The sequence below is a fragment of the Talpa occidentalis genome, unplaced genomic scaffold, assembly GCF_014898055.3.
Source record: "Talpa occidentalis isolate TD23 unplaced genomic scaffold, MPIMG_talOcc4v2.1 talOcc4.9, whole genome shotgun sequence".
Taxonomy (NCBI): Eukaryota; Metazoa; Chordata; class Mammalia; order Eulipotyphla; family Talpidae; genus Talpa; species Talpa occidentalis.
This window is the reverse complement of record NW_023605305.1, coordinates 28,829,268-28,845,205: the sequence shown is the minus strand read 5'-3', so window position 1 is coordinate 28,845,205 and position 15,938 is coordinate 28,829,268. Positions and strand designations below refer to the sequence as shown.

At 54.7% G+C, this 15,938-nt stretch overlaps 1 protein-coding gene across 1 annotated transcript; it reads right to left on the bottom strand.

Annotated features, from left to right (window-relative positions):
* Positions 1–1,491: 1,491 nt before the first annotated feature.
* Positions 1,492–15,467, bottom strand: FAAH (fatty acid amide hydrolase). The gene is made up of 15 exons (XM_037500023.2): positions 15,239–15,467; positions 10,454–10,567; positions 9,045–9,179; positions 8,688–8,821; positions 8,401–8,607; positions 8,087–8,127; positions 7,754–7,878; positions 6,075–6,200; positions 5,452–5,549; positions 4,271–4,370; positions 3,993–4,033; positions 3,560–3,599; positions 2,993–3,101; positions 2,355–2,500; positions 1,492–1,875 (listed from the first exon to the last, which is right to left on the bottom strand). Exons 1-15 carry the CDS (start codon positions 15,431–15,433, stop codon positions 1,747–1,749), a joined length of 1,740 nt encoding a protein of 579 aa, XP_037355920.1. The 5' UTR covers positions 15,434–15,467; the 3' UTR covers positions 1,492–1,746.
* Between the last annotated feature and the right edge of the window lie 471 nt (positions 15,468–15,938).

Here is a 15,938-nt window from a genome sequence, read left to right as displayed (position 1 = left end):
GCCATGATGGGGCTCCAAGGGTCAACTGTGAACCAGTGAAAGAAGGAGATGCCCCGACTCTGCAGCCTCGTGTCTGAAAGCACAGGGATATCAGTAACCAGAGGAGAAATAGAGCATGAAGGGAAAGAAGTAGGTGTAGATGGCAAGGTTTTATGAAACAATAAAGACAAACTGACATTGCAGCAACTATTTGTTTAACCCAGTTAGTTGTCCATGTGGGTTGTACCATGTCTGTGCCTTGAGACTGACCCCAGCTGGGCAGGGATGCCATTGATGGAAAGGATAGTACCACCCGGTACGCCACCCAGGTGGGGAACTCCCTCTGGAGGAAGAAGAAAAACAGAGTGCAGAAGCAAGCCTTGGGAAGGATGCATGCCTGAAGAATTTAAATAACGCTGGCAGGAGCTAAGCCTCCATGCCAGACTCAGCAACATCTTCTTAAGCAAGCAGGGAAATGAGGGCTGGGGCCAGGGAGAAGTGAGGAAACCACTCATGGGGCCAAGAAGACCCCCCGAGTTTGTCACAGATCATGTTCCTGGTGAGACATGAGCTGACAGACTCTAATCTGGACATCTGACTTCCATCCCAAGTGTCAAGTCCCAAACCACCTCTCCCTGTACCCTGGGCCACTGCACCAGCTCAGCCTCAGAACCCCTGCCCCACATTAGGGCCATGGAACAGCCGTCATTTCTCTCTCCAGGGTCTGCCCTGCCTGTCTAGATCCCTCACTGCTCCTGTGTGATCCCTTGAGAACTCCCCACTGCCCAAGACAGGATTCAAGTTCCTGAACTGGTTCCCAAGGCCGCCATGATTGGTCCCCATCTATATCTCTGCTGCTTGTCTTGTTCCCATTCAATGCCCACACCCATGAACTACATTCTGTTCTTTCAGCATATGGTTCCTTCTTCCTGGGATGTCCTCATCCCTTATCCCAGGCTCTGGGAAACTTCTAGATTCCACATAGATCCTCCTCCTTCAGGAAGCCTGCCCAGAGCAATCCAGCTCTGACTCATCACCTCCCCAGCCCCGTGGACTCCTTTTTCCAATGGAACCAGCTCAGAGCCAGCACTCCTGTGCCCTGTGGGCTCTGAGGACAAAGAAGCAGTGACAGGAGGCTTGCCATCCAGGAGTACCACTGTGCTACTCAGACAGGCCTACCTATAGATACCCACCACAGGGGGCTGAGGCTTTCGCTTTCTGGACAAAAAGTGGTCTGAGTTGGGCTGCAAATGATTTAATGGTAGAGGAGCAGAAAGGACATCCTTGGCAAAGAGAGGAGCCAAGGAAGGAGGAGGAGGAAGGACAGGCCTTGCAAAGTGTGGGGGCTGTAATGTCCACTCTGAGAGGCCTGACCCATCCTGTGGGTGACAGGAAACAGGGGGGTTTGGGAAGCAGGATTCTGACATGTCTGGAGTCGGGCTTTGGAAAGTCAAGTTTCCATCCTCCAGTGCCCTAACAATGGTGACCAGAAACTACACAGACGAGGAATCATTTCTTCACTGTTAGCAGGCCTGTACCCGTGTCACACCCACTGGCTGCCAAGTGGCAGGGGAGGGCAGAGAGAGGGACCAGAGAGGAGAGCGAGGTCCAGACTCAGGGTGTCTGCACTTCTTGTAGGGGCTCGGGGAGGAGATATGGAAGCCTCTGCCCCAGGCCAAACATCTCCTTGCAGGGCGGCAGCTGGGCCTTGACTAAGATGAGCACAGTCCAGTGAGTCAGGTCCACTGGGGCCGGGCGGGTGGGCGATCAGGATGGCTGTTTTTCAGGGGTCATCAGCCGCTCTACCTCCCGCATGAACCGCAGACACAACTCTTCCTGCCAGGGAAGAGCCACGCACTGCACGGCCACAGGCAGCCCCACGCTCTTCCTCATGCCCTGTGAGGGACAAAGGCATCAGGATGGGAAGCAGTGAGGCAGGAACCCACCCCAGATTCAAGAAGCACCCCAGCTGGAAAGAAATGGCAGCACAGCAGAGCCAGGCCCGTAGGAATACTGGGTTAAGAAAGGTGGGCAATGCAATCTCTGCAGTGCCGGTTCGATCCCTGGCTGCCGGGTAAGGGTCCCGCATGGCGCGCAGACCTCTCCTGCCGCCCGCTGCTCCCCTCAGCAGTGGACTTCGGTCCTTCTGCCTGCTCTGCTCCCCGCTCTGGCTCTGGTGAATTCTCTCACCCTCCCGCACTTCTGACTGTACCCAATGCTTGTATAAATAAATAAGTCTTTAAAAAAAAAAAAAAGGAAAGGTGGGCAAGACCCACACATGGCAAGCTATTTCCTTCACAGCAGTTAAGAGTTGGGGTGCAGATGTGAATCCTGGGGAATGGGGCTTTGGAATCCAAACCAAGCCATTGCCTCACCTTCTTCAGCACCTTGTCCCAAATATCTCCAAAGCAGCCCTGGTAATGATCCATCTGGGCCTCATCCTCTGCGGTCACCGTGGTGACGGGCACCACCCCCGCGGGGAAGTCCAAGCAGTTGTAGAGCAGAGTGTAGCTGACAGCCCCTGAGGGACACGGCACACATGGCAGGAGCGCTGAGTGACCGTCAGTGCCCCTGTCCTCCCCGCACCAGTCTTCTACCCTGTGAAGTGACCGCTGCCCCCCAAGCCAGGGGAGGTCCTCTCCCAGGAATCCAGATTCAGGGCTGGCTGCAGAGCCTTGCCCATGGAGTTTCCCCCACCTAGAATACTGTTCTTATTTTTCTGGCTTATCTAAATCCCACCTGGACTTCAAACACCACTTCCCCAAACCACAGTTCCTGTTACTCAGGATCTCCAACTTGAACAGCTGAGGACAGGGAGCTTCTTCCCTCCCGGCATATCCCACGTGATTGCCACCTCTCCAATCAGCCGGACTGCGGGCCCCCCAAGAATGGGGTCTTCCCCCATGGCGCAGCTCTCCCACAGGGAGTATTCTTCAACTTCCTGGAAGCGCCACCGGGCACAGGGCAGAACTCAGAAGAGAAGGAGGAGGCATGAGGGAGCAGCGGGCCTCACCTGTGGCCCTGCCTGCAGAATTGAAATCCAGAGCAGGACCCAGCATGGGGGTGAGCAGCACATCCAGTTCCAGTGCTTTCCACTGGGCAATCACGGAGTGACGGTACATCTGGGGAGGATACCAGCACACTAGGTGAAGCACTCAGAGCCAGTCCTTCACATGCACTCTCGAATACAGGCCCTGCGGCTGGGGTGGCGCTGGCCCCAGCACCTGACCTTGAACCTGGACTAAGCCACAATGGGCTGGAGGTCCTGGGGGCATGCCAGTGTGTTTGCTTTTAGGGGGCATCCGTCACTCTACCTCCCACAAAACCATAGACACCATTCTTCTTCCCAGGGCAGAGCCACATAGTGTCCAGCAGCACCAGAGGGGAAAAGAGGCTCCAGGAGTCCCACACGTACCCAGGCCCCAGGACAGGCACACCAGCAAGTGAAGGCTAGAGAGCAGGGCCTGAGCAGGCCAATACAGAGTGGAAGGGGGACCAGGGGCCAAGAAACTCCACTAGCAGGTAGCCTGTCCACCTCCAACTCCACCACCTCACTCTAATCTAGGGACTCCAGCCTCACCTCAATCTCGTGCTGCAGTTCCCAGAGCTTTCCAGCTGACCTGGGCAGAGGGAAGTAAGGTCATTGGCCATGAGGGTCACAGCCACAGATTAACAACATCAGGCCCTACCCTTAACACCTCCCAGATGGCATTCCTCCTCAGACCCTCCTTCTCAACTATATGGGGGCTCTGAGAAGGAAGTAGTGCAAATATCTAAAGAGAAATTTGAGAAAAACAGGCCCCAACAGGGACTTAGGCTAGGTCACTAGTGACTCTACAACAGAGCCATGACCAGACCAGGCCTGATCCCCAGCTGCCCTTAGGATCCAGGATGGACCAGAACTGTCAAAGGCCCTGCCTGGGCCACTGGCAGCCTCAGAAGCTGCTGCCCCCCATCTTTTCCTGGCAGAAACCACTTGAACCCACGTCAGGCAACGTGGGAAATAGTCTTACCGAGACTTCATGTTGCTGAGAAAGGCTGCCAACCTTGGGAGCTGTAGAAAGACAGTCAGTGACTCAGCACAGAGCCAAGCGGTGGCTATAATCTCCCAAGCCACCCCTGCCTCCTCTGTCTCCTGCCCCCACCCCAAATCCCAGGTCAGCAGCGCTTTCAGCATGCAGCTTGTGGGGACGAGAGGAGTTCGTGTGAGGCCATGCCTAGCCACACCAAGAGAGACTAAAGCAGGGGTTCCCTCCCAGGCCACCCCGCCCTTCCACTCCGGGGCCCTTACCAGAGGCTTCAGCAGGAAAGCCAGCATTCCTTTAAGCCACCCAGGCAGCTTGAGAATTGGAATCAGGTCCCCCAGGCAAGGGTCCACGAAATCACCTTTGCTGGGAAACAAAGGTTCTAGTCCAGGCACTCCCACCCAGGCATTCCCGACTCTCTACTCAGTGACCCTGTCCACCTCCCTCCTCACCAGACTCTGGTAACCACTGGTCTCCAATCCCTTTATACGCCTCCTTCCAAACATGTGGTTTGTTTCTGTTGATCCTTTGGGATGCCTGGGATCAACCCCACACCCACATCTCCCAGGCCAGGATGCTGTCTCCCTCCCTAGCAAACTCACTTCCAAGCAATAAGAACTGAGGGCAACATCTCCCTGGCCAGAGCTTGACACTGAGAGCACCCCCTGCATCTCCCCCCCCCCCCACACACACACAGTGATGCTGATGCCAGCTGGAGGCACAAGAGGGCAGTGCTGAGTGGGCTGCCATGATGCTTGTCTTGAAGGCTGCGCTGGCCCTAGATCTCAGGACAAGGTCTCAGGCGCTGCTCCTAGGGCCTCATTCCCAGAACCAGAGTGAGGTGTAGCCCCTCCCCAAGAAAGCCTGGCCGCTACTCTCCTACTCGCCCAGGGGAAGTCCAGTCAGCCCAGGCACATTCCCGGGCTTGTCCTCGGCCCCTGTCAACTTTAAAGACTGCAAACATTCAAGAGGAACCAGCATCTCTAAATGTGAGCTCTGCAAAGTCTCTTAAAATGGGTCTGATCCAACCTACCCAATTTATAGAAGAGAAAATCAAGACCCTGATCAAAAGGGAAATAAAAATGTAGCTCAAGTCAGAAGAACCTGGTGTCACAGTATGATGTCCAGATGCCTCCTTCTGCTTCCATCCTGCCCTGTCCACTTGCTACCTCCCAGACAGCTCAGTCCAGGGTCACCAAGGAGGCCTCCCCTCTCACTGCACCTTTCCAGAGTCTCCCTGGCAAGGTATCTCCAGGCTCAACTTGTATGGCTGAAGGGGCAGTGAGGTCCCTACCCAGAATGCTCAGACCCACTTCCTATTCAGTTGAGGTCTCATCCCCATCTCCCTGCAGACTGGCCCATCCTGGGGTCACAGCACCCAGCTGCTCTCTCTGGGACTCTCCATCTCCTGATCCCACCACAGACCCCGAAGGCCAACATCACTCACAAGTTCTGTAGGAAGCTGTGGCCACCGTCACTGAACAGCCCACCTGTTGACAGGGTCTCCAGAGCATGGGGTATGTTGCTTGGCAGGAAGGGAATCAGCTGTAGGGATTGAGGTGTATAAGACCCCCAGACCTGGAAACACTTGGTTCCCACAACCCCCATGTTTTCCAGGAAGTCCTGAGGATGGTCTGGTCCAACTCTGCCTGAACAGGACCCCTCAGTGGAGCCACAACGGCAGACCGATCGACCCCTAAAAACTCCCTGTAAAATGCACATTATGAGAGAAGTCTGGAGCCACACATAAGTCTGTCTCAGAGGAGCAGACCAACAAACTGGCCACCCATCTCAGGGGCCCCATACCCTCTGGACAGCTGTGCACCAATGCTTGTGGTTGGTAAGGCCCCTCCAATGCAGCGCTCGCTGCAGCATGAGGCCATGTTCACCATCAATCACTTACTCCAATACCCTCAGCAACCCTCTACACACCACTGCCACAGGGGCACAGTCACCATCCCAACCACAAAGCCATCAGGATGCGAGGATGCCAAGGTGGGGGGTAGGGGGTGGGGAGGGCAGCCATGGTACCAGGAAAGCTCCCCAGAAGGAGGGCCCCCACTGTCATACCGTGTGGCCAGCAGCCTCAAGGCTCTGCTTAGTCTCCAGTAGGGCCCGCTTCATGGCCGGGGTGGGCATGGTGTATTTGTCGGTCTCATAATACCCCACACGCAGGGGTTGAGAGCTTCTATAGACCTGGGGACAAAACACAGGAGTCGTCAGAAGAGAGTGGCCCGAGGCAGGAACCCAAAGATCAGAGAAAATGCTCAGCCCCTAACACAGCTGCACAGCTGCAGTCTCGATCCCAAAAACTGACCGCTGAGGAGGACAGTCCCTTCCGTGTCCATCCCTTTCACAAAACACCATCACGGTGACTCAGCAGGGGCAGAGCAATGCTCACTGGTTATATGAAGACGGTCATATGAGGCAACTGAGGCTTCAGGTCTAAACAGACCCAGAGTGGGGCTGGGACTTGCCCAAGGCACCTGAGGCAGAGTGACAGCACTGGGCCCAGAACCCAGGCATCCTGTCTCTGGAGCTGAGAGTCTCTACTTCCTGTTTCAGAAATGCAAGTCCTGGATCCGTGATAACATGTTCCAGACCTCAGGACACAGGCCTCATCTCCTCCCGCGCAGGAAGCAGGGTTCATGCACCACTGGGCTTGGTTAGAACTTCCTCCTCTGCTGAAGAGGAGGAGCCACCCCACCCGACTGAGATCCCCTGCCTGTCAAGAACTACCAAGGCCCGCGCTCCTGTCCAGGGATACTCAGCCCTTGCAAAGCAACCCAGGCTGGGTGAAGGCAAGAGGTCTGTGCAGGACAGAGAAATGCCAACTGCTGAAAAATTGAGCTACATCACCTAGCTCACTGTCCATGTGACTTTACTATTCCACTGTCAGCACGCAGCTTCTACTCCCAAACGCTCTGCATATAAAGTACAAGTAACTACTGTTCATTCCTGAAAGACCATCAAACTCTTCAAGAGAAGCATTAAATGACAGCTATACCTCAAGACTCCTTGAACTTCTTACCTCAAAGTCCTGACCCTGCTGGCCCCATTAATCCCACTATTAGATCACAACCCTTACAAACCCCCATGTTGAAATACTGGCCTTAAATCAGACATCAACATCTCAGCAACTATTCCAAATTTGCCCTGACCCCACTCCTTATGCTACTAAAGCTCCATCGTCAAGGCAATATACAGTCTAGGAAGTAATAAACTCAGCCTTGCTTCATCAGCAGGCTGTTTGGGTGATATTTTGAGGCGTTAGCATTCATTACTGCCCACAGATCCCAGCTTTCTCTGGGAGGATCCCAGCTCTGCTTTTAACCTTAACTTTAACTTTAACCTTAACCTTAACTTTAACCTCTCCTTAACTCACTCAGCCTATGTGCCAAGCACCCCATTGGAGGTTGGGAGGACGTGAATACTGCAAGGCTCCTGTCTGCAGACAGGTTTAGGAATTGCCCTCACGGAGTTCTCAGCCTGAGAAGTAGGTCCTCAACATCCATTTCCCAGTTATCAGCTGCAGAGCCTGGGCCAGAAGGTGGGGCTTTCCTCAGCAGAGGCTCTAGGCCCCGTTTGGAAAGTCGAAGGGTTTCCAAATGCAGGCAAGGGCTCCATCTGGTGACTGTCTGCAGAGCAGCAGCTAATCCTGGCCTCAGACATGGGGGGATCTGCTCTCTGGCCTCAGGAACGCTAGTGAAAACCAAATCTGCCCCACGCCCACCCCCACTTCTGCTCACCTCCTCCTTGAATGGCAGAGGGGGCACGGTGGGGTCCAAGCGGAACATGTCCTCACACAACAGTGCTCGCAGGCACAGCGCCAGACTCTCCACATCCCGGGCCATGGGGCCAACTGAGAGTTGTACTGTGGGGAAGACGAGAGATCAGCTGGCCCCAGTAGGCTCTGGGGCTGGGCCATGGCCTGGAATGTGACCAGAGACAAGAAGGTAGGAACTCAACCCTAGGGCCACCCGCCTGGGGACCAAACACTGGCCCCAAAAGAAGGGACAGAGGTGGATCAAGTAGACACCTGCCCCCATCTTCCCAGGCCCTGAAGGGACCATGGATCTCACCTGCCACCTGTCCATAGACACAGCCCTTCAGGCCACTCTTGCTGGATAAGAAACAAAGGAGGAAATGTTGGAAAGAGGAAATGGCCCAACCCCACACCTTACAGTCTCCCTATCCCCGCCTACCCCCCACCTCCACGCCCCACCCCCAAACTCTAGCCACACTGGAAACTAGGAACTAAGGCCAGTGCTGTGATGCTCTCTCCCAGCGAGACTCCAGTGAGGAAAGCCCTTCATGGAGCCCAGAAAAGTGGGACGCTAGACCAAGGTCACACAGCAAGAGGCCCAGAAGATCCTACCAACCACGCACACCATACCTGAGACGGTTTCCTGTAGGCTTGAAGCCGCAGATGCCACAGAAGGCGGAGGGGAAGCGGATACTGCCTCCGATGTCAGTTCCTAAGCCCAGGGGTGAGCCTCCAGCCCCAATGAGGGCCCCCTCACCCCCAGAGGAGCCACCTGGACTCTTGAAGGAATTCCATGGGTTTGTGGTGCGGCCAAAGAGGGGGTTACTGCAATCAAAGCTGGAGGAAACAGGGACGCATCAGTCCAGGTCACGCTGGCCCCGTGTTCCTGCCCCCACCCCCCACTCCTGAGATCCAACCTGAACATGGACTGGGGGACGTTGGTGTGCACAAAGGGCACGGCACCCTGCAGCTTCAGCACCTGCACCACCACGCTGTCCCACTCTGCTGGTACCCCCTCATTCAGGCTCAAGCCCAGTGTTGAGTCCTGGCCCTGGGGGGAAAGATGAGGACAAGAGGGGTGTGGCAGATAAGTCAGAGCCCCCGAGCAGCACAGAGTCCACTCTCACCACCGTCTCACAGGCCAGGCCAGCCAGACACACCCCTCTCAAGGCATCTGGACCTGATGCTTCCTCTGTGGGCCAGGGTGAACCAAGACAGAGTTGGCTGGCAGGAACTGGAGAGGAGTTGGGGCCTGATACTGACGCAGGGCATACCTTGTAGCTGAGACACTCCTTGAGGCTCACAGGAACACCGTAGAGCAGACCCTGCTTCGGGGCCTGGGAAAGCTGGGTCTCACAGTCTGTCAGGTAGGTGGTCACACAGTTGATCCCCTTGTTCACTTCCCAGGCCTGGGGGAAGGAGAAATGAAAACTAGGCAGAGTGAGGCCTTTGTGTGTGTGTGTGTGTGGTAAAATATATGTAAAATTATGAAAGTTACAGATTTAAAGCACACCCAGGGAAAAAGTAACCAGAAACATGGCTCAGGGCCAGAGGCATAGGGATAACTAAGGCCCAGCACCCCGCTTACTGGCCACTCCTGGTCCCAGTCTCACCCTGAATTTGGCATCACAAGGCCAGGGCACAAAAAGGAGCAGGATACTGGCCTCTGATGCCCCCAGAGGGGGTAAACTGGGACCAGGGGGACCGCTGGACCACACCCCTCCTCTTCCAAGCCACATCTCCACCCGGTGAGGCAGATGGGAACTAGAAAGGTAACACTGGGAATTAGTGCAGAGCAAGGCAACAGCCTACAGGCTCCCAGAGCCAGCACCTCTCCTCCGCCCCAAGCAGAGGGTCCACACCTGCCCCAGCTAGCAGTGTGGGAGCCAGACTAAAGGGGAAGCATTAATAGTGGCTACCTGCCAGGGGGGCTTTCCAGAGCCTCAAACCACACTCAACAGGGCCTTACAAGAGAAACAAGTGAGGGAAGAGTAAGGTATAGCTTTTAGGTAAGACTCCCTACCCTGGAAATAGCTGAGGAAAATAGCTGTGGGTTCTGTTGCCACCCAAGGCTTCAGGATGGTGTAACCAGAATTTCCTCATGTGGATGATTACAAAGGACAGGAACTTTTTCAGGGACATCAACAGGGAAGTAGCCACCCATGTGGCTATGTGTCTATGTGTCCCCCCAGCCGGCCCAGGGGTTTCTGGTTCTTTCTACACCCAGTCTCCCTCTCACCCGCTCAGCTGCAGTCACTCACACCACTGTCTCACTCATACCACTATCACACTCACCCACCAAGTCACCCTGACACTGTGTCCAGCTGCTTAATGGACTTCCTCATCCAGGCTCTAGAACAATGTTGCAAGATGGTGGTTAGAAGCCAGGGATGGCTAGAGGGAGTGGGGTGTGACAAGGGATGGACTAGAGAGCTATGAAAAGAGAACAGACTAGATTTGACAGATGGGGTATGAGTAGGAAGTGAGAGAAATTTGGGCTGAAAGCCAGGTTTCTGGTTAAGACAATATGCTCAGTGTCACACACACCCCGCTCTGGTTCCTTCCCTCCCTGGCAGCCCAGGCAGTCCCACAGTGGCCCTCAGCAGGACACATTCCAGGCCAGGTTTTCCTCAAGCTTGTGCAGAAAGAGGGAGAAGAGAGGAAGATCTCTAACTGCCATTACCTTGCCCACATAGGTGAAGAGTACAGCCTCAGGAGACAGCTCCCCACTGTGTAATTTCTGCACCAGTTGAGGCAGGGGTAAGGCCAACAGTGCCTCTGAGTCCAGGTCTGGGTTCTGGGGAGATATTTTGGATCAGTCCCTCACTCCTCACAGGCCCCGTGAGTCTGCGACACCTGTGTGTGGCTCACACCCTGCAGCCCCCTGGGGTACCCAAGCAGATGCTCACCAGTCACATGTCAATCCATGACAGGAAGGCGCCCCCACAGCTCTGACACACCAGGGATGTCATCCAGCCCCAGCAAGCACTAGCCACTTACAGGCAGTGCAGATACATCTCTTCTAGAAGCTCATTAGAAGTGGTACCCAGGGAGAGGCCATGCCCAGGCTGATTATGAAACCATTACAAACCACCACCACAATGGCTGCCCTACTATGTACCTAGCACCATGCATCCTATGTTTTAATTGAATCTTACTATTATCCCTATTGTACAGATAAAGAAACTGAGGCTCAAACCATGGTAAGTGTGAGGAAAATAAACAGTGGGCTGTGAAACAACAGGATTGACTCGGAGGATCTGGGCAGGTCTCTCTGAGGCCCTGCCATCCATCCAGTGTTAAAACTAGAAAAAGAGAGCCTCCCTGATGGCGCAGCGGTTGAACGCTGGGTTGCGAAGCTGTCCGCAGCCTCTGCAGCGCCGGTTCGATCCCCGCCCGCTGGGTGCAGACTTCTGCAGCCCGCTGCTCCCCTCAGCAGTGTGCTTCATCATTCTGCCTGTTCTGCTCGCTGCTCTGGCTCTGGTGAATTCTCTCACCCTCCCGCGCTTCTGACTGTACCCAGTGCTTGTATAAATAAATAAATAAATCTTAAAAAAAAAAAAGTAGAAAAGGAGCCAGCCTGGACTCCTGCTTTCCCCTCCCACTCACCTCCAATCAGTAAGCATGCATCCTAAGTAGCTCTAGAAAATGGCTACCTCTCCATCCCCAGTTACCAAGACCCTCACTGATGCTCCTCCTTTCTCTCCTGTGTCACACAGGGGCCACCTTACTGGCTCTCACCAACCCTTCCTGCTAGAGCAGACAGTGCAAAGCACAAGCAAGCCTTGCCTCCCCTGTCACCCCACAACCTTAGAGTAGGTTCCAGGAGGTGGTTCCAGCCTATAGTCGAGTCAGACTCCTCTGCACCCCCTCCCTGTCCACTCACACCCACCACACCCACCTTGGCCTTCATGCCCTGGAACTCTCCGCACTTCCCTTAATTTGTTAAACCAGTACAACACGTTTGAGATTTTCCCATAATAAAGGGAACTACAAAGAAGGAAAAAGTGGCTTCATAATCTCTCCCCACACACACTGGATAATTCCTGGTGATAGATTTTTTTAAAGAGGTATACAACATAAAAAGTGATCATCCTCCCCAGGACAGAACTTCCAGGACTACCTTGCCCCACCCTACTGCTGAGAGGGAAACCACAGGGGAGTGAGTAAATCTAGTAAAAGGGGACAACTATATGGTGAAGGAGAGGATCAGAATTTCAGTGGTGAACTTAATGTAGTATACAGACTTGTTGAGTTTTAACAATGCACACCAGAGGGCCTCCCCGGTGGCGCAGCGGTTGAGCGCTGGGTTGCAAAGCTGCCCGCAGCCTCTGCAGCGCCAGTTCGATCCCCGGCTGCTCCCCGGCCACCGGAGGAGGGTCCCACATGGTGCGCAGACCTCTCCTGCCGCCCGCTTCGGTCCTTCTGCCTGCTCTGCTCCCCTCTCTGGCTCTGGTGAATTCTCTCACCCTCCTGTGCTTCTGACTGTACCCAGTGCTTGTATAAATAAATAAACAAATAAATCTTTAAAAAAAAAAATGCACACCAGAAACTTAGATAGTGCTATAGTGCAACATTACTTTAATTTTTTTTAAATCCTTGACTACAAAAAAGAAAGGAAAACACAGCTAACAGTTGGGTTTTTAAAAAACCCATAATGTATTATAATTGGCTATATTTATATGTGCATATATATTCCTTATTGTATGAAGGGATCCTACTGTATACACAGTACTGCACTTTGTCTTTCCCATGTCACAATGAAAATAGCAAGATTCTTTCTTTCCCCAATTACATAAATGTGCTTGTTATAAAATCAAAAACAAAAATAAAAAAAAAAACCTAAAAAGATGGAGTATGGGGGAGAAAGTAAAAGTCACCAGAGAGCCCATCAGCCTGGAATGACAATGACAGTCTGGTTACCACCTTTCCCCACTGCGCTAAAAGGTGCCACACGGTCCCCGTGCCTATCAGCTCAAAGCTAACTGCAAGCTCCCGTCCAATCTCCACACAAATTTTAATTCTTTTCTGTGTGCTCCCATGTTGACAGCTGATGACACCATTTATAACAGCTATTTTTAAGTCTTCAACTAGTTATCAGGCAGCTGAGACATTTTCTCCTTCATAAGACACTAAAGTCAGTCTGTACCTCACGTAGACCAGTCTGTGGACATATTCACATGGAACCTATGTACTTCGTACAAAATTAAATCTGTCTCTTTATCCTGCTACTCTATCTTGTTTCAATTTAAGCACTTTTCAAGGAAAGGACATGGGAGGGCAGGGGGAACTCTTTCCTCCTTGACACTTTTCAGGGCTAAGATGAGAAACTCCCAGAAGAAATACAGCTGAAACAGTCTCAAAATTCGCTCCTGTGACAGATTTCCCTCACTTCACATTCTTTGGAAAACAGGAAGGTGGACGTCTGCCTGGTGGCGCAGGGGTTAAAGACAGCGCTATCAAGCTATCGCCAGCCACTGCAGCACAAGTTCGATCGCTGGCCCCCTGCCGGCCAGGGAACTGACCCTCGAGGTTCAGCAGACCTCTCCAGCCTCGCTTGCCCTCTTGTTCCCCTCAGCAGTGTATCTCAGTAGGTCTTTCTGTTCTGCTCCCCACTCTCTCTGGTGAATCCTCCCACTTCCCCACCCCTCCCCACACCTCTGGCTTACACCCCAGTTCTTGTATTCATATTAATAAATCTTTAAAAAAAAAAAAAACAACCAAAAACAGAAAGGTAATTCTCCCAGGCTTCTCCTCCTGGAAGAGCCAAGCTCAGGTGTTCCGAGGCCAGGTTCTCTTGCCCCAAGGAGGGATATAAATGCCTTTTGTATTTCAGAGCCAAAATTTTTGCCCAGTGGGATTCTTTAACATAATGGTTGTTCCAGAGTATTGAGGCTTGGAGTTGAAGCCAGGGATACTCACCCTTTTACCACCCTGCAACCCTGCCCGCTGGGTGCACTCCCTTCGGAAGAGAGTCTGTAGGCAGGTAGTGGGCAGATTTCTGTAGCTGCCCCCACGTGGCTCTTGGAGCTAACAGAACCCAGCTGGCCACACGGGACTGGGAGGCCTGGGAGCAGCTGGAGTCTCCAGGCTGTGCTGGGGGTCACTGCAAAGATCGTTGAGAGGGACACCTCCAGGACTCAGTCAGAGAAGGCAAACTAGACAGTGAAGAACTTGTGTTCAAGTAGGGGAAGTGCCCCATTTGAATTGAACATCAGGGCCTCCCATCTGGAAGGAGGGGTAAAAACTGGCTGAGGGTGTACTTGCCAACCATCTTGATGCGTGGAGGCTGGAACCAGATGCATTGTGATTTCAGTAAAGAAGTGAATACGACATAACCTGGCCTAGGAATGGTGTAGCATCAATTCACACCATTACATCTGTGAAACCCCACTGCAATCAAGGCCCAGTGTCGAGTCCTTTATCTCCTCCCTGCTCCTCTCCACTGGAAAGAGCCTGGATAGTCCCACTGGGCATGCAGGGTTTAATTCCAGTTCTGGCCCCACTCAAACATCACTTGCTGTTGCTTGGCCTCTGCTAAATGCAGTTTTCTGTGACCCCCACCCCCGTCTTCCACCCAGGTACATCCTCCTGACACCTGCTGTCCCTGTCACCTAAAATGCTTTCCCACCAGCAGATCCCAATCCAATCAAACACATGCCCCTACACTCAAGGCAATCTTTTCCTTCCTCTGCGCTTGACCAAAAAACTACCACAGTTCAGCTCTGTGGCTTCTATCTGGGTCCAGAGCCTCATACACCCGGGAGAGAAAGCACTTCTTCTAGCACTCCCGCCTGCCCCCCCCCCCCCCCCCCCCCCCCCCCCCCCCGCCACCTCCCCAGACCTGATCCAGAAGGAGAAAAGCTTGCTACAGACCACCCAAGGGACGGGTGGAGCTAGACCTGCTCCTTAGGGGTTGGTCGGGCTCCTACAACACTGCAGCGTGGGCAGCAGGAGCTGCGTGGGCTTCCATTCCCACCTGCTCTGCCAATAACTCCCTGTGCACTTGCCAAGTCCCTTCTCAGCTCCCCGTTAGGATCCTCAGATACAAATCTAAGAGTTTGAACTGCAAATTCTCTGGATTCCCGCGACTATCTCTCTGATTCCAAAGTCCTAAGCCCTGGCATCCTATTGGTTCTCAGGCTTGCCTTTTTAGCGTTCTAACAGTCAATGATCTTATTCTTGGCAAAAAGCAAAGCTCCTCTTTAACCCCGCGCGGCAATGGCCTTTCACGACCTGCCCAGTCCCTCCCCTAGGCCTCACCTGGCTCAGAGTCCCAGCGCTCCAGGGCGAGGGGGGATTCTGACAAGTTACAAACCTGCGCTGCCCAACCAACCTGTGCGCCCACCACCTGCGCCGCTCTCCACCTGCCCTGCCCGCCACCTGGCCCTCCCGCTGAAGGTGCCACCGGTGCGCCCACACCCCGCCCCGCACCCTCCGCCCCCCCACCCCCACCCCGGGCCGTCACCTGAAGCCGGAAGCGCTGCGCCGCCTTGTCCATGGTGTCCAGGGCCGCTCGCTGCCTCCGTCGCGCCCGGGTCACCGCGCCCCGCGCCGTCCGGCGACCGGACCAGCGCAGGGCCATGGCCGCCGCCACGAAGCAGCAGGCCAGGGCAGCCCCGGAGGTTCCAGAGAGCGCGGGCCACAGCACGTCCAGCACCATGATCTCCGCCGCCTGCCGCAGCCGAGGGCTACCGAAAAAGAGCCCGCACGCGCGGGCTCAACCGCAAAACCCGGCCTGGATCCGCCGGGGATGCTGCGCCCGCCGCGCTGGAGGCGGGAGGAGCCGCGCGGGCGGGAGCGGGGGGCGCCGTTGCCTGGCAGCGGGCGCGAGGCAGGCGGCGCGCAACCGTCAAGGTCAAACCCCACGCCGGGCTGGGGCTGCGCCCCACGCTCTCCCGCTCGGGCCAGGAAGGGCAGGGGGGCCGGGCGGGCAGTCGCCTCGCGTGGGCGCCCTCGGACGCAGGAAGCAGAGCAGCGGGTCCGCGCCGCCGCCCAGCCGGGCCTCGCCCCGCGCACGCCGGAGCCCCGAGTCCCGGGAGTCGGTCGGGAAAGGCGGGTCGAAAAGACGGGGAGGAGCGACAGATTGGGTCTCGGGCCTGATTCATCCAGCAGTTTAACAGCAGCTTTCCACGAGAGCCTTGCGGAGGGGGCTGAGCGCGGAGAGG